This window comes from Magnolia sinica, chromosome 2 (assembly GCF_029962835.1).
Source record: "Magnolia sinica isolate HGM2019 chromosome 2, MsV1, whole genome shotgun sequence".
Lineage (NCBI taxonomy): Eukaryota > Viridiplantae > Streptophyta > Magnoliopsida > Magnoliales > Magnoliaceae > Magnolia > Magnolia sinica.
Genome location: NC_080574.1, coordinates 6,500,926 through 6,515,541, shown reverse-complemented (window position 1 = coordinate 6,515,541; position 14,616 = coordinate 6,500,926). Strand labels below are relative to the sequence as shown.

Sequence of the window (14,616 nt, the reverse complement as noted above, 5' to 3'; positions counted from 1 at the left end):
CACCTTTTACTTTAGTGCAACCCACTTAAGTCTTGTATCCTCCTTTTTTTGTCTGAGTCTTAAAATAATCTCAAAACACGAATAGTCAATTAGATATATTAGAAAAATAACTGTGGGCTCCACCTAAGATTCTAGCGCACAGGAGCTTCTTGCTAATTAAAGAAATTTGCAATAATTCGCACCCCAAATTTGGGAGGAGATTGCGTACTTCCCCACCAAGATTTACCCGGACAATTAAGGGCTTTGTGGAGCCTACTATGATATATATATGTTTTATCTATATTGTTCATTCATTTTTTCGTATTATATTAGAAATTAAGACAAAAAACAAGGCAAATATAAGGCTTAAGTGGGCCACACTACAAGAAACTATGGGAATTGGGTGCCTATCATCGAAAACTTCTTGGGGCCACATAAGGCTCCGATCAAACTTGTTTTTGTGTTTTTCTTCATTCAGGTCTGTGTAACCTTATAAAGAGATTTGATGGCAAATAAGCTTTACAATGGATATAAGGAAGGTTTTAATGGTAGTCGTTACTGTCTCACTATTTTATGTGGTGTGGTTGACCTGAGTTTTGGATGTGCATTTTTTTTCGGATCATGATTTAGAATGATATAAAAAAGTTGATAAGCAGAGTGGATCTAATACATAAATCATGGTGGGCTCAAAGAAGTGCCTTATGTTAAAAGTTGAGATGTGTATAACGTAAAGGAGAAAATCTTTATCACAAAGGACAATAATTCCTATATCCGAAAAATTTCGGTATAAAATGAATGATAGAGTGCTTCCCTTCTTCTGCGTTAACATTAACAAACAGGCAATTCAGCGTTAACAAACAGGCCCTTCTTTTGCTTTTCTTCCTTTCCTTTTCTTTGGTGGCAGCACGCACGAAGTGTCTGATTAAGAAGACCACATGACAAAGGCTCTGTGGACGGATTGTAAACATAGGCCAAAAATTAGTTGGGACTGCGGAATCAAGTGGGCCACAACAAGGAAATAGTAAAGATGGATTGCCCACCGTGGAGCCGCCACCTGCAGGGACCACAAACTCTCTCCTTGCTTTGCGTGCATCACACACATAGCTCCCGCGTGCATCACACACATAGCTCCCGCGTGTTTGTATCAAAGAAGGCAACATCATGCTTTAAAAGTGCATCTTGCTTCATCTTACAGAGGCGTTGCTGGTTAAAAAAAGACGCATTGCTGGTTAGGGTTTTCTCTCTTGAGAGGAGAGGCAGGAGAGGCACCGAGTCCCATCTATGGAGAGGACTCCGGCACCAACCGCATGTATAATAAATTAGAGCTCTAGGTCCCCTCTCCTCTCACCACCTCGAGCAATAAAGGTCCACATCAGTTGGATGACAAGAGGAAGTGGAAGACCTCCGGCGAACTTCTACTCCAATGTCCATGGCAAAAGCAGGCAGGCATCCATTTACCTAAAATCCTCATGCATAGACAAATAAGATCGGTGGTTTCTAAGCGCTTTGGCATTTACAATGCAATCAACGGAATATGCATGTGCTATTGCTCTTCCCTCCCATTACATTTTTTCTTTCAAATGCAGAAGAGCTTGGCACTAGATACAAGGAAACATGAAGAAACCTTCAAAATATAGTTACCAAATAGATGGCATTTCATCTATCAGAGCAAAATAAACAAACAAGAAATGCCCAATCCTTCCCCCCCCCCACACACACACACACACACACACACACACATATATATATATACAAACGCACAACTGACACTGACCTCTCTTTTACACAAGAAATTCCTCTTCCTTCTTAACCTTGTCAAAAAAAAAAAAAAAACCTTCCCTCATATGAGGTAACAATCCATTGCGAATTGAGGCTGTATCTAGTACTTCATTTTAAGAGGAGCGGGTTGTGCAGCCTGCAACTTCCAATGCAAGACCCGCCAATACTGCCAGCCGCATCAATCTTGGAAACTTCATTTGCATCACTTTCCGCCATTCAGTACACACCCATTAGACCCTTTGTATGGAGCCATTCCGAGAAAACAAGAGAGCCATCAACCCACTCTTCTACTTCCCATCAGACGAGGGAGTCCATGTATTGGTTGCAATGCCTCCTTGTGAACTCCAGTAGGCTCCCATAGGTGCGGTCAGCCACCCCTACAAAGAGAGCCTCCGTGTCAGGGCTGAAGGATATCCCAGCAATCTCTCCAAACAGATCAATCTCCTGGGCCTTGCGGTAATCAGACCCTGCATCGTAGATGTGAACAAAGTCCGCTGGCTCTGCCATGGCCATGAAACGCCCATCTGACGTGAACTTTATGGCTCGGATTGCTCCCATCCTCCCCTTGAGCACAGCCAATGATGCAGAGAGATTCCTCACGTCCCACAGCCTGCATGTCGTATCCTGATTCCCAGTGGCCAGGATCCGTCCATCTGGGTGCCACGCGGATGAAAATGAATAGTCCAAGTGCCCTTTAAGGGTCCCAATGGTCTGCAACATCCGGAAACCAGAATTGACAGGTCCATATACCAGACAAACTGAACTTAAGACTTGAGATCAAGGTGGTGCGGATCTTACCTTTCCAGACTGAGCATCAGCAATCAGGCTATCTGCACTGTCCCCGAGAACAGCAAGAAGCTTACCATCCGGACTTACAGAAGTGTTCTGCAGAAAACAACAACTAAGGTAAGAAAATGGGAATTTGATTAGGATATACCTTCCTAAGACAGTCAAGGATATGCAGTGGGTACAAATTTGCCACAGGTACTCACATTGACTGACCAGGGGAAGGATAATTGACTAAGCAATGAGAACTTCTCAGTGTCGTAAATCCTCACGCGAGAGTCGTTGTTGGCAGCAATCAATTGTGTTGAGCCACTATAGAAGAACATGTCAGAAAGTGCCCTCGACAAGGTTTCTATGACTCATGGATATGCAAGTAGGGCAAGTTCTTACTTGGAAGCCCGGTAGATGTCCACTGCATTGGTAATGGCATTCTCATCGTTGGTTATTTTTGTGCAGAAGGCCACTCCAGGTTGATTCAGATACTAGAGAAGCAGCAGCAGGAGAAAACGATCAGATAATGAGCTCAGGCTATCACAGGAGAGAGGCTTTGGTCATGGATTCTTATTATACCTTGCAGATAAGTTCCCCTTGGAAACCACCGGCTACCATCAAATTGTCTTTCACAGCCATGGTGCTAATCTGTACTCTTGAAACAGACTGAGCTAAAGATCCACGAAGTTTCTGCAGAGCCCCAAACAAGATTCAAGTCAGCATCTTTGATGCAGAAATGAGAACCGTGGCCAATTCAAGGAGCCAGAAACTGAAAATGGTTCTCACCAGAGTGGGTACGATCGGCCCAGCAACATTGAGTACTTCCTTGCCTCTTCGGAGAAGAGACGACCAGTGCATGAGAGAATAGTTCTGCATAAGGTAGACATCGTGCTTTGATGTTGCCCACAACAGATTCCTCAGCTGCGAAAGAACCCAGTTCAATGGGGACACATCAGTGCTGGTTTAAAGGCCACAACAGAAGACAGGAAAGGTAAAACAGATCAACATTTTGGATGGGAAAAGCTCCAAATATCACAAAAGCCTGGGCACTTTAACTATTTTTCACTTCTTAGTACATTCCAAACTAGCCTATGCTATTCTTCCACAGGAGCATGTATTTCATTTCTAATCTTAAGCATCTAGCAGTCTACTGGCAATCATCGACAATGTAACCAACTTTATTTGCTACCTATTTTGATTTTATAAATCAAGAGACACAATGACATCAGCCAACATCCCTGCCATCGAACAACGTGGCACAAATACCCAGAAACACAATTGTAACTCGAAATGAAATGGGCATGTATTGGCCGGGCATGGCAAACATTGGGAAAAGACGTCAATTGAAGAAACTGAAGAGATACGGAGTAGGCAACTCCATAATGAAATGTTAATAAGAGAAACAAGTAGGTAACTCCGTATGGAAATGTTAATTGTTAGTTAAGAGTTTTAGAGGGACCACTCAACTTAATACAAGAACCAGAAGACATGAATGATTAATCTACACTACCACACATTCCTAAATAATGCAAGCAGATTAGAACAAAAGACCAAAGCAAATTAAAAGATTCGTGGAAGATGATCAACGGACTGGAAAACATGATGAATAATCTCAAGTATACCATTCTAAAATTACAAAAAAGATATTGGTGAACGTGAAAATTTACTTTTGGAATAGACTCAACAGGAAGATTGGATACCACATGCTTGATGACCGTGGACGGCAGTAGGCACAAGAACATGCTTCCTTGTGCATAGGTAAAGAAGGAAACAACATGCAAGACGATGCATATAAACTGCATAAGAACAAAATCAATGGGAAGAATCCGAAAGATGACAAGCAAGCTATGACCAGTTTGTGAAAGAGTTTGTTCTTCATATGATTTCAAAATGCAAAGATTAGGACACGAGACGATACTACTTGCAGTTCTAGCATTCACCGCTCCCAAGTATAGCAGTTTGGGTGATTCCACAATCTTGTAGAAGAATCCAGAGACAATGAATCAAGATGTGTGCTAGGGCATCCATGTGTGCTTGTAATAAGAAAAATGCTACTCCCAACAATGCAGTGTCTATGATTTATGGCAAACAAGTTAAAACCTATGGTTGTTATTCATTAATATTCCATATGCTGAAGAACTCCACTCCATATTGCATTATATTACCAAAATCAACCCATCTGAGCAAACCTCATAGCTTACTAATGTAGAAATCAACAAAAATGAAAGAGTCCTAATCATGTATGTTGAAAAAACTATCACGTTAAACTGACACATGCATCTGCCACAGAGGTCGAAACTTAAGTCTGACCAAAAGCTACTCCAGTTTTAAGCATACAGAAGGCCACAATCTTATTCAAAGAAGAAAAAAAAAAATTCTAATTCAAAGAAAACATGGGTTCATACTTAATGAGTAGAAACTCTATATAAACCGGACCTCCAGCATTCCACAATTTCAATCTAAAGGATACAAGCTAAAGCCACTAATACCAATTAAAAAAGACCCATATTTGTGCTTCCTAAGCTCTAGAAAGTTATGCTCACACAAATAAAGATCAGCAATGACTCCGACTGGGGAACGTCATCTACCATCAGGATTTGCTTTCACTGTTTGTTCATATGGAATCCAGTTGCACAATGCCAAGCAACACTTCACCAGAACATGCATGTGAGGTTTAGATAAATATCGCCATTCCGAGAAAGTTATAATTTTGTAAACGACCTGACATTCATAAATAAACAACTTTCAAGTTTTTAATATGTATGATAGGAAAATTGATGAAGTTTGAACTTTCATAACGTTTGTTTAATTCCAGAAACTACAGGGTGAACAAAGTCCCAAAAGCACATTCAAATAGACATGCAGTCCAATGGAACAAAATACAACAGAAATAACTGTAACACATCAAAATGGTGATGCAAATTTCCCAACTCAAATGCACAATCAGCACTGAGAGATTCAAGACATTTTAATGATGCATGAAGTTATCTAAGGTTCCAAATCAGCATACATGTTATTGGCAAACAATCTAATGGCATTCCATGGCTCTATCACACCACGTATGTGGATCTATCACACCACATACAAATAAAATTAAGGAGTAGATAACAATGCAATGTTAAATTAAAGAAACAAAATCTACATGGCTTCATGTGTCAGATTCCTGAGATGACACCCACATGCAACCAAATTATAATAATGTTAACTAGCCTAGCCCCTTCCATGCCCCGGTTGTACCGACAAATCCTGGGAGCATGAGTTTTTACAAAGAGGCCTCTTAAACACATAAACAAATTCCTATCATACCATATGGATAGGCTCGCCTTATCCCGCCAGCTGCTCAGGACTCCCAACCTGCTTATAGTGCTGTCATAATAAGATTAAATGGCAATTCCTCTCCTAAATGCCACATAGGAGGGATTAAAAATGCACATCAAATGGTTAGAAGTCGCAATAAATTGCATGTAGTTTTCTTAAATGAAACTGACATCATTGAAGGCATAATGATGTATTAGCTCCTTGCAATAGTTCATTACATTCCATGATTAGGCACCCTATAAAGGGCACCTACAGAATAGATGGTCCATAAAATATGGAAATTTATAATGAACTATTGTAGGATAAATTCACCACAAAACAGACTACCCGAAAGTGTAACACAAAAAATGGAGATCAAAATATTAAATTGCAAAGCTTTAAAATCCACAAATTTGATCAGGGACCGCCAATGCAATGTTCCAAGTGTAAGAGTGCAGGAGAGAAAGGAGAGGAAATGAGCAAATCCTGCATCTTGTTCCATTGAACATAAGAAGACTGACACCACAAACCACAAGCAATATCAATTGTATCAAAATCCTCAGATGGAATCATTACCATATATATGTATGTATTTGTGTATGTATGTGTGAATGTATGGATGGAATCATTACCATATATATGTATGTATTTGTGTATGTATGTGTGAATGTATATTACAAACTGTGGTTAACCAGTAACAGCAGGAGATGACCTCCCCCCTAAAGAAGAGTGACTTAACAAAATTATAACTGAGTTATTCACACAACAATCCCCTGCAATATTGGATATCTGGGAACTTTGAGATCCAGTTATTCGAATGAATTATTCACAGGCAGGAAGCATCACCTCAGCAACAAAGTGATAAACAGTTAATCACTTGAGATAATTAAAATCAATAGATCTGCCAAAGAAGACAGCAATTAATGGAAAGTGCATCAGGGAAGCACCAGCTTCAGACGAATCAGTTCAGAATTACTCAGAAAATAACCCCTGTATGAAGCAACTTAGGGAAAAGCACAATGATTGGTGGTTGGTTGGTTATGGAGGAGCTTCCTTCGTAATATGCATTGAAACCAGACATCATCAATCTAAGTGTCAGTGTTTAAAAAACAATCAGTCACCCCAGGTTCAAGTGTTTTCACAGTCACCTCTGTTTGGAGAGAGGTGATGGTAATGATTCCATGGCCCCAATGCTCTTAACTTTCCTTGTTGTTTATCAATGAACACAATTGGTCACCTTAATAGAAGGCCTGCAAAAAACAAGAGGGTATTTTCCTCTCCCAAGATATTAATTGTTGATTGAGAACACTTTTTCTCAAACTAACCTACGAAGCCAAAATATAGCACCGCATTATAAATGAGCAAACCAAAGGCTTTGCAGAACAGGGAACAGGTAAACCTACAGAGCTGACAACACACCTGCTGCCGTGCAGCTTAATCATCAATTGCTACAAAACAAAGAAAGTTTTTATTACAAACTTAGCAATAATTATGATGTAAAAGATGCTTCTTCTCCCTCATGAACCATATCCTAAAAACACCGAGTGCACCTTTGGTAACTCCATCAATAAGAATACAAAGGCAATGCACAGCAAGCATTAAGATGACATGCAAGTCCTGCACTCATCAGAACATATAGATCCCCATGGACTACTTTTAAGATGCAACAGAGGATTCAGTACTACAGACTGCTACCACACTGTCACAAGAGCTGCACCAATACTCGATGCCAGTTGCTGCTAAATACTATCAAATATTATGTGTAGTACAACTGCAAACAGAGAAACAACCGTAAATTGCAAAAGATACAACTCCAATTCTAGTATACGCTGAAATTAAACTACCAATCCTTAGCAGTCTACCCAAGTATGAATTTTAATGCTTTGGCCTCATTGGACCATAATCTAAAATCTGAAACACTTGTCCAGTACCAGTTAGTAACATGAACGAATAAAATCTTCACTATATGCCGAACAGTGCATGTTGCAAGATGGATACAAATATAAAAATGCTTACCTTCCTACAGGAACAATGATGATTGAGGGTATAAATACTTCATTACGCAAACAGGGCTATAGTATGTGTATAAAATTCCGTATGATACTAAGAAAATATGTATATAAGACCTGCAAAACTTCAAATCTAATGAAACGCTCATGCATGTAGTATAATGCAATGCTAAATTACCACAAAATATTCTGGGTTCAGTAGTCCAGAAGTTCAAATACAAGCCCTTATTTTAAATGCAAATTTTGATCACAAGTTCACGACCCGATAGGGACAAGGATGTACCAGAGAGGTGAATCCTACTAATATTCTTCAAAAAAAAAAAAAAAAAACCTGAAATGTCACACATCCAAGCTTGGACCGAAAAAGGAACAATCTCCATAGAATATTTTGTTCCAGCTTGTTCAACTGCTGCATTACTCGCTAGTCAATGAATCAATCCGCAAAGATGCCAAACCATATCACATGTTGATGTGATTTATTTAATGTTAATACTAACGTAAATTAGCGGTCTATAAAATAGGTAATGCCCCCAGTAAACGTTCCACTGAAAATTTGGCATAAATCAGAAGGACGAGATACTTGGGAAACAGTGCAACAAAACCAAATGGAGAAAGGTAAGTAGAATTTAACAGTCAAGACGAGCAAAAAAAAAAAAGAAAAAAAAGACGGAAGATAACTAAGCCGTTGAAGGTGTGTTAAGCTAACTTGCCGATGCTGATAAAGAAAGTATAGGTAGATTTTATCCAATAGGAGGAGAGTTTCTTCAAAAGCAATCTTCCCTAACAGAAAATCCAACTATTCTTTGTCAAGGTAAAGTGATGCTTAGGCTGTAACAAACAATCATGGACCATTTTGTTTGGGGAGCAACTACCAATAAATAAGATTGGAAGTGTGACTGAGTAAGAGATCTCTACCTGGAAATGCACGATCGTTGATCTGACAAGCCTTGTATTGAACTGGAAGTCATAGAAGGTGCTTTTCTTATCTACCTGCTTGCATTCCTGTTGAATCGTGATGAGATGTTCAACAAAAAGGAATGGAAGTTCAGTCGAATTGTTGAAGGGAGAAACACAAGCAAATACTTGCAACTAATCTCAATACACCTTTTTCCTTGGGACTGCGAAAAACCCATGTGTGACTTGCATAGGTATGTGGGGAGTGTGCTTAACACTACTGTGAGGGGAATAACTTTGCGTGCATGAGATACACACTGTCCATCAAGTAAAACACCCCTTGTTTGGCCTTGATCCCAAAAAATCAGGCTGATTCAACACTCAGTTGATCCCTAACAGAAAATCAGCCTGATTCAACACAAAGTTGATCCCAAAAATTCAGGCTGATTCAACAATCAGATGGGCCATCCAATAGGGAACTATACCTAAAACCTCCAAATTCATGTGGAACGGCTCACCTGAGTTTTGGGGAATGCTCTTGTCCTGGTGAGACCAGTTAGATAAATGGACTGGATGAAATATAGGCACCACAGTGGGCCCTGTATACAAAACTAATGGTGGGTGTTCCATGCCAACCGTTTCCTATGTTGTGGCCTACCTGAGTTTTGGATCATCATGATTTCTGGGTTCCAGGGTGAAAGAGAGTAGCATACCTTATGAAGGGGTTGGATCTCATTAAAGGTTCCACCCACATGGTGGTAGGTACACTCTTGCTAGCAGGGTTATTTTACAAAACATGAGGTTGAAATGAAACCAAAAGAACCCAACCTTAAGACGAACCCTCATGACCTATGATCGGGAAGAAAAAAGAAATTCATTTGAGGGTATGATGATGAGGGGGGAAAAAAAACCAATAGTCAAACACAGACAGAAATCCCATAGCAATGCGAAATGCTGTCTAAATAGCCTAAAAATCCAAATTGTAGAGAAATTAAAATAGCAGAAGTGGGTAAGTACAGATAAATATAGAACACACACACACACACACACACACACACACACACACACACTTTTTTGAGAACTATAAATTATATACAAATATAATACACACACACACACACACACAAAGGAAGAACCAAATCTTTGCGGGTTTTAAGATTCGAGTGGAAGAAAATCACAGAACCCAACACATGAATTTATATGACAAAGAAAAGCATTTCCAAGAAGAAATTTCATAATCCTAAAATCCCCACGATCAATAGAACCATATACCAACAAACAAATCAAAATCTTCAGGCAAACGTATACAACAATAATAAACCAAACATCAACCCCTAACCACAAAACTCATGTGGTCAAAGATTAAAACAAATTAAAGTATCAAACAAACTCTTCATTATCTTGCTATCAAAATCTTGCAGCTAAACACAAATATTAGAAGCTAACCTTTTCGAGCTCCTCACGCGAGCGTGAGAGGTTCTCATAATTCTTGTACTGCTTCAACCTCGTCTCCCGATACTTATCCCTAGTGAAATTTAGCCTCTCCCACGGAATCCCCTGGATATCCTTTCCGTTCCGAGCCTCCAAAGCAGAGGTATCCATCTTCTGCTTGTTCTGAAACATTCCAAAAACCAAAAAACGTTTCAAACACTATAACAACAGAAGATCCCAATCTTTAAACCTGCATCGAAATTCACTCAAACCTTACCGTGTCCACGTCATCATCATCAAAATCCGACTCTCCACCGTTCCTTTGCAAACGGCTTTCTTCTTCAAAGAAATCATCGTCATCAAACTCAGCCATGTCGTAGTAGCCATCGACCATGTATTCCAGCTCATCATTATGAAAATGCGCCATTATCCTGCGCGGGGAGGGAAGATTGATCAGATGCGAAGGTAGCAAGGCAAACCTTCATCACAAGCGCTCCGCTTTTGCTCCTTTAACATAAAATCAAACACATGCATGCAGATTCGAAGCTGGAATTCACAGATTCCATTGAAAATTATGAGAAGTGATTTCCGAGGGAATACAGCGGCTCAAAGCAATATCTCAACACAAAAGCAGGCGTAACGGCATCACAATGTTATATGACCCGAAGAAAGCTGTTTCTCCTTAAAACGAAGACACCTTGCGGTAAGGCATCATATAGGCCGTTATAACGCCCAGTCTGCCATTTTCTTTCCGTTTATTCCCACAACCGTTATAACGGCCGTCACCTTCATGTAACGACCCCTGCTGTTGTATTAATTACTAAACAATGAGTTTAGAACCCTGATTACAAGTAAGGAATTGAAAACAAAAATAGTAAGGAAGAAGGATTGCGAGAACACTCAGATACAAGAGCATCAAACTAGTGTCTCTACAGAGAAGCAAACGAACCAAAAGAAATAGCAACGATCGGACGAAGATAGTAGAAAACAAGAACTAGATCGAGAAATCAGACATAAAAATCATCTACCACACTCATCTCTCTGCAGAAAAGAAAGAATAACACGAAAAAAACGTACAGATTCTCCGATCCATGGCAGAAACACAAATCTCTACACAAAAACACAAAATCGCACAAAAACCATAGGATTCAGAGGAAAATACCTCTGGTATTGTTGAGAAAAAAAGGCTCCAGAGGGGGATCGGTTTGAAAAAAAAGAAAAAGAAGAAGAAGAGAAATCTGAAATCAGCAGCGATTTGAGAGGGAAAGATGAGGTCTTTAGGTGTGAGAGAAGGTGGAAATCGGCGTCTTTCTGCGTTCGTAAGGGCTAAAGGAAGACGGTTTGAGAAGAAAGGCAAGCTGATGACCAAAAAGTACTTGACTCACTTGAGTCTGCGAAGAGCGAAGAAGGGGGGAGCCTGGGGTCGTATTAAATGGGCGAGGGAAGAGTGGATGTGGGCCCCACTGCGGGTCCAAAGAAGTATCTGGGCTATCGGGACTGTGTGGTGGCCCCCGCCGCTTCCGTCACCAGTTGTAGCAGTTCCGTTACCAACTGCGATGGGTTAAATACGGTGAACCGCTTTAATGCGGTGTATTTTGTCTTTTATGACAGGTAAGACCGTTTCCCGGGCGCGGATTGGATACTGAGAAGGTCAGCAGCCAAATCGCTACTGAAGTGACGTCACCAAGCTATGTGGACCCACCATGATGCATGTGTTGTATCCATGCCGTCCCAGCATTTTTAGAGATAGTTTTATCGTATTAAAAAGAGAATGGGATAGATCTAAAGTTCAAGCTGACCCTACCATAGAAAATAGTGGGACAATGACATCCACAGTTCAAAGCTTCTTACGGGCTACAGTAGTTTCCAATCAAGTTGATATTTTTGTTTACACTTTATCTATCTCTATTTTAACTTATGAATAGGTTGGATCTCAAAAATACATCACGGTGGGCCCTATAAATGTTTCAATAGTGGGTGTGACTGCTCCCACGGTTTTCTATAGTCCACTTGAAATTTATATTTATTTCATTCTCTTTGTAATGCCATAAAACGATTTCTAAAAATAGTTGGACGGTATGAATACAACATGGTGGGGTCGACAGAGCTTGGTGACATCACTTCAGCAGCGATCCGCGTCCCCGTTTCCCTCCCTCAGAAGGGAAGTTTGGTCATTGTCTATTGTGTCAACTACTCGGCGGCCACTCGTGATGCGGCATGTATCAGAAATCCGAGCCATTCATCTGGCCAGGCGCGCTGGAGCATACGTGAAAAATCAGCTTAGGTGTTCAATCCGCTACTTTCTGTGGGAGGATCCACTTGAGCTTTAGATTTACCTAATTTTTTGGATCATGCTCTAAAATGATCTCGAAAAATGAATAGACAACATAGATATAATACACACATCATCATGATGGGACCTACACAACTTGCTAACATTAAGTGAAATTGGCACGTTACCAAATGCAATTCCATTTGATGTAATTACGAGCTGTTGTATTCTTTCCAAATATTGATTGGATTTAGCATGGACCAAATACAATTTTATCCTACCTATTCTCATCCACTTAGGTTTGTTTGGTACGCCCGGCATATCTCAGGATTTTACCTTCCAATCCATCCAAGGATGGGATCAATTTTAAGGTAATGATGATAATGTCAGTGGATTGTTTTAGGGCCCATGAGATTGCTTAGATCCCGGGACAAGTTCCCTGGGTCTGTTTGGCTCGTCATGCATATCCTAAGATATTGGGATCCCATCCATCCTAATACCGTGGGATTGGTCCGGCCAGACAAGCCCTAAGAGTTTGGTGGTGGTAGAGTACATTACAATTACTATTTACAAAGAGTTTGGTGGGGATGAGTGAAAAATATTACTATTAGTTGTATCCAACACTTGGGTGGTGAAATTCTATGACGGAATGAGTGTGTGGTGGTGTGGGTACGTGTGTAAAAAAATAAAAAAATTTAAAAAAAATTTAAAAAAAAGGTCCCATATACATATCAATCACAAAATATTTGCACGCAGCCATCTTCGAGGTGCGCCTACCCTTGCAGCTCCAAGGATGTCCTATACGCGTCACATTGGGAGCCCAACGAACAGTTGTGGCCTATAATTTGAACACTCATTTAAGTTTCAACAGTGCCGCAATTCTGTGATTTTCATTGGCCCAGTTAAGCAATCTCCATAGATGGAGCAATTGTAACTTTAAGTTTTATGGACTATAAATAGATGGTTAAGAAGAGATTAATCAATGGTCCACATTCAATTGAAAAAATTATTAATATTAATGCCCGTGATCTTCCCGGCCGAGGAGATTGGTAGGAAATCCAAACTGTAACACAATGTACCAATGGCTCGGATTACCTAAGCGCAGACCCTACTTGTCATAATTAAAAACCCGTAAATGCAATTATTCCTGCATTTGATTCAATTACCCTTGCAAGGGTGAGCCTAGCAATTTAACGGGGTGGAAGGCAACTGTGTGTTAGTTTTCTTAAGTAGGAAGTACCTGCCACTGGGAGGACTTTCATTTGTCTCAAGAGCACATGGTAGATATGTTATTTGATATTCCATTTAAAGAAGAAAAGAGATCATTGCAAAAATGCTACCGTGGACAACCAAAAATTAGAAAAAGCTTTTTTAAACTGTAAATTGAAATGGAGCCCTCCCATTCTGTTGCTGCTGACGCTTCTGCTGGATAGATTTTGATACTGTTGTTCCTGATTTTAAAATAGTTTGCGATGGTCCAAGTTTCATATGTAACATTAGCAATTATGGATTGCCGAGCCATCCGAGTTGACTCGGAACCCCCCATTGCACCCAACTTTAGCTTGATTTAGGAGAGTCATGACCGAGTGAGCCGCTTTGAGCCCTGAGTCAAATGACCATGGTGCCAATAGAGGCACCTTTTACATGCTACTTAGCCATATTGACTCCGGAAAAAAACTGATATTAAAGGATCATGATACAGTCAACCAAATCACTAGCCATCTAAAGCCAATAGGTTCTATAGTATAATTAGGTGGTATGGAATTGCATTTGGTCCCATGCAATCCCATCCAGAGTTTGAAAATGACAAAAGAATTAAATTAATCCAAGTATCGTATCATTCCATGCCAAATTGCCAATAGTAGATATTGCAGGATATTTTATGATTTCTAAATCCATTATATTTGCAGTCATTGTGTTTTATCCATGCTATCCACCCACATGAACCACATGTATAGATTATGTTGATCACCATTCCACAATCCACCTAGCACATGCTTCACTGAATACAATGTAGTTTTCAAAGAAAGAGTTTAATCATAAACATTGGATTGGATTAGAAAGTCAAAATATCGGTGACGTTTCAGGACATGCAATCATTGTGCAGTAATGATGTAATTAATTCCAGCTAATGCAACTCTACATCATTCACGTGAGCCCAAAATCAGACTTCGAGTG

At 40.0% G+C, this 14,616-nt stretch overlaps 1 protein-coding gene across 6 annotated transcripts; it reads right to left on the bottom strand.

The window, feature by feature from the left end:
• Nucleotides 1-1,470: 1,470 nt before the first annotated feature.
• Nucleotides 1,471-11,578, bottom strand: LOC131233051 (uncharacterized WD repeat-containing protein C2A9.03-like). Of its 6 annotated transcripts, XM_058229627.1 has the most exons (10): nt 11,329-11,578; nt 10,444-10,597; nt 10,182-10,349; nt 8,757-8,843; nt 3,322-3,456; nt 3,115-3,225; nt 2,935-3,026; nt 2,751-2,856; nt 2,557-2,643; nt 1,471-2,469 (listed from the first exon to the last, which is right to left on the bottom strand). In XM_058229627.1, the coding sequence occupies exons 2-10, from the start codon at nt 10,591-10,593 to the stop codon at nt 2,056-2,058; spliced, it is 1,350 nt and encodes a 449-aa protein (XP_058085610.1). In that variant the 5' UTR covers nt 10,594-10,597; nt 11,329-11,578; the 3' UTR covers nt 1,471-2,055. The 6 variants fall into 6 exon arrangements, with proteins under 6 accessions (XP_058085610.1, XP_058085618.1, XP_058085650.1 ...); XM_058229635.1 differs by lacking the exon at nt 8,757-8,843; XM_058229667.1 differs by lacking the exons at nt 10,444-10,597; nt 11,329-11,578 and adding an exon at nt 5,842-5,934 and having other exon boundaries at nt 10,182-10,235.
• Nucleotides 11,579-14,616: the final 3,038 nt, after the last annotated feature.

Excerpts from the sequence above, each read along its gene's own strand:
- LOC131233051 (XM_058229627.1), bottom strand. The coding sequence starts at position 10,593 with ATGGCGCATTTTCATAATGATGAGCTGGAATACATGGTCGATGGCTAC. Across the intron at positions 2,857-2,934 it reads GACATCTACCGGGCTTCCAA|TGGCTCAACACAATTGATTG; the intron begins GTAAGAACTTGC and ends GTTCTTCTATAG. Across the intron at positions 2,470-2,556 it reads CTGATGCTCAGTCTGGAAAG|ACCATTGGGACCCTTAAAGG; the intron begins GTAAGATCCGCA and ends CGGATGTTGCAG.